At 36.8% G+C, this 1,618-nt stretch overlaps 1 protein-coding gene across 1 annotated transcript; it reads left to right on the forward strand.

The window, feature by feature from the left end:
- Window positions 1–1,078: 1,078 nt before the first annotated feature.
- Window positions 1,079–1,618, forward strand: LOC131633187 (uncharacterized). Its single transcript, XM_058903901.1, has one exon. The coding sequence runs from the start codon at window positions 1,079–1,081 to the stop codon at window positions 1,616–1,618; it is 540 nt and encodes a 179-aa protein (XP_058759884.1).

Consider the following 1,618-nt stretch of genomic DNA (forward strand, 5'->3'; position numbering starts at 1 on the left):
TTATTAAGAAAAATGGTTCCTTAACAGTGTGTATAGATTTTCGTGATCTGAATGCAGTAACTCCTAAGGATGAATATCCAATGCCTGTGGCAGAAATGCTAGTTGACTCAGCTGCAGGATATGAAGATCTTAGCATGCTCGACGGTTATTCTGGGTAAAATCAAATTTTCATAGTAGTAGAGGATGTTTCTAAAACAACCTTTCGATGTCCAGGGGCAATTGGCACTTACCATTGGATCATTATGCCTTTTGGTCTTAAAAACGCTGGGGAAACATACCAGCGTACAATGAACTCTATTTTTCATGATTACATTGAAACCTTCATGCAGGTTTATATAGATGACGTAGTAATAAAATCTATATCAGACGGAGATCATCTAACCCATCTCAGCCAATCATTCGAAAGAATGAGAAAACATGGCTTGAAGATGAATCCTCTTAAATGTGTATTTTTTGTGCAGGTTGGAGACTTTCTGGGCTTTGTGGTCCACAAAAAGGGGATAGAGATTAATCAGAATAAAACAAAGGCTATCATGGAGACAAAAGCACCATCCACTAAGAAGAATTGCAATCTTTGTTAGGGAAGATAAATTTCTTGAGGATATTTATTTCAAATTTAAGTGGTCGAATTCAAGCCTCTCCCCTCTTCTGCGTCTGAAACACGGAAATTTCGAATGGAAAAATGAACACTAAGAGACATTCAAAAAGATAAAGCAGTATCTAATGAATCCGCCTATCTTGTCACCACCAAGTGGAAAGAAGCCTATGAGATTGTATATATCAGCTTCCGACACTACTATAGGTAGCATGTTAGCACAAGAAGATGAAAATGACATTGAGAGGGCCATATATTATCTAAGTATGGTATTAAATGATGCAGAAACTAGATACACTTCGATAGAAATATTATGTCTATGTTTTGCATTTTTCATTTACTAAACTCAAATATTATATAAAGCTAATAGATTTGTATGTATCCTCACATTTTGATGTTATCAAGTAAATGTTATCAAAGCCAATGATGCACAGTCGAATTGGAAAATGTGGTCTAGCCCTAACCGATTAATTTTTGGCCTTTATGCCTTTAAAAGCTATGAAGGGGCAAATAGTCTTAGATTTTATAGTGGATCACGCAGTGGTTGAAACTCCTCAACTCCTAGTTGAGTTGAAGCCTTGGATATTGTTCTTCGATGATTCCACCCATAAAGATGGTAGTGGAGTTGGGATTATACTAATTTCGCCTGATGGAATTCCAACAAAACTCAAGCATAGAATCGAAGGGCCCTTGTGCTCGAACAATGAGGCGGAATATGAAGCCTTAATAGCAAGACTTGAAGCCTTGTTGGAATTGGGGGCAACTAGGGTCGAAATTAAAGGTGTTTCAGAATTGGTAGACAAACAACTGACGAAGGAATATAAGTGCATCAAGGATAAATTGGTCATGTATTTTGTCATTGCAAATAGGTTGCTTAAAAAATTTGAATGTGTAGACATAAAGCATGTCCCCAGAATAAAAATTAGCACAAATAGCTTCAGGATACAAAATCTCAAGGGAGAAGCTGGAGGAATTGCACGAAGTAAGGGGAAAATCAATGACAACCAAATTGTTTCCAAGTGA

The sequence above is a fragment of the Vicia villosa genome, unplaced genomic scaffold, assembly GCF_029867415.1.
Source record: "Vicia villosa cultivar HV-30 ecotype Madison, WI unplaced genomic scaffold, Vvil1.0 ctg.001084F_1_1, whole genome shotgun sequence".
Lineage (NCBI taxonomy): Eukaryota > Viridiplantae > Streptophyta > Magnoliopsida > Fabales > Fabaceae > Vicia > Vicia villosa.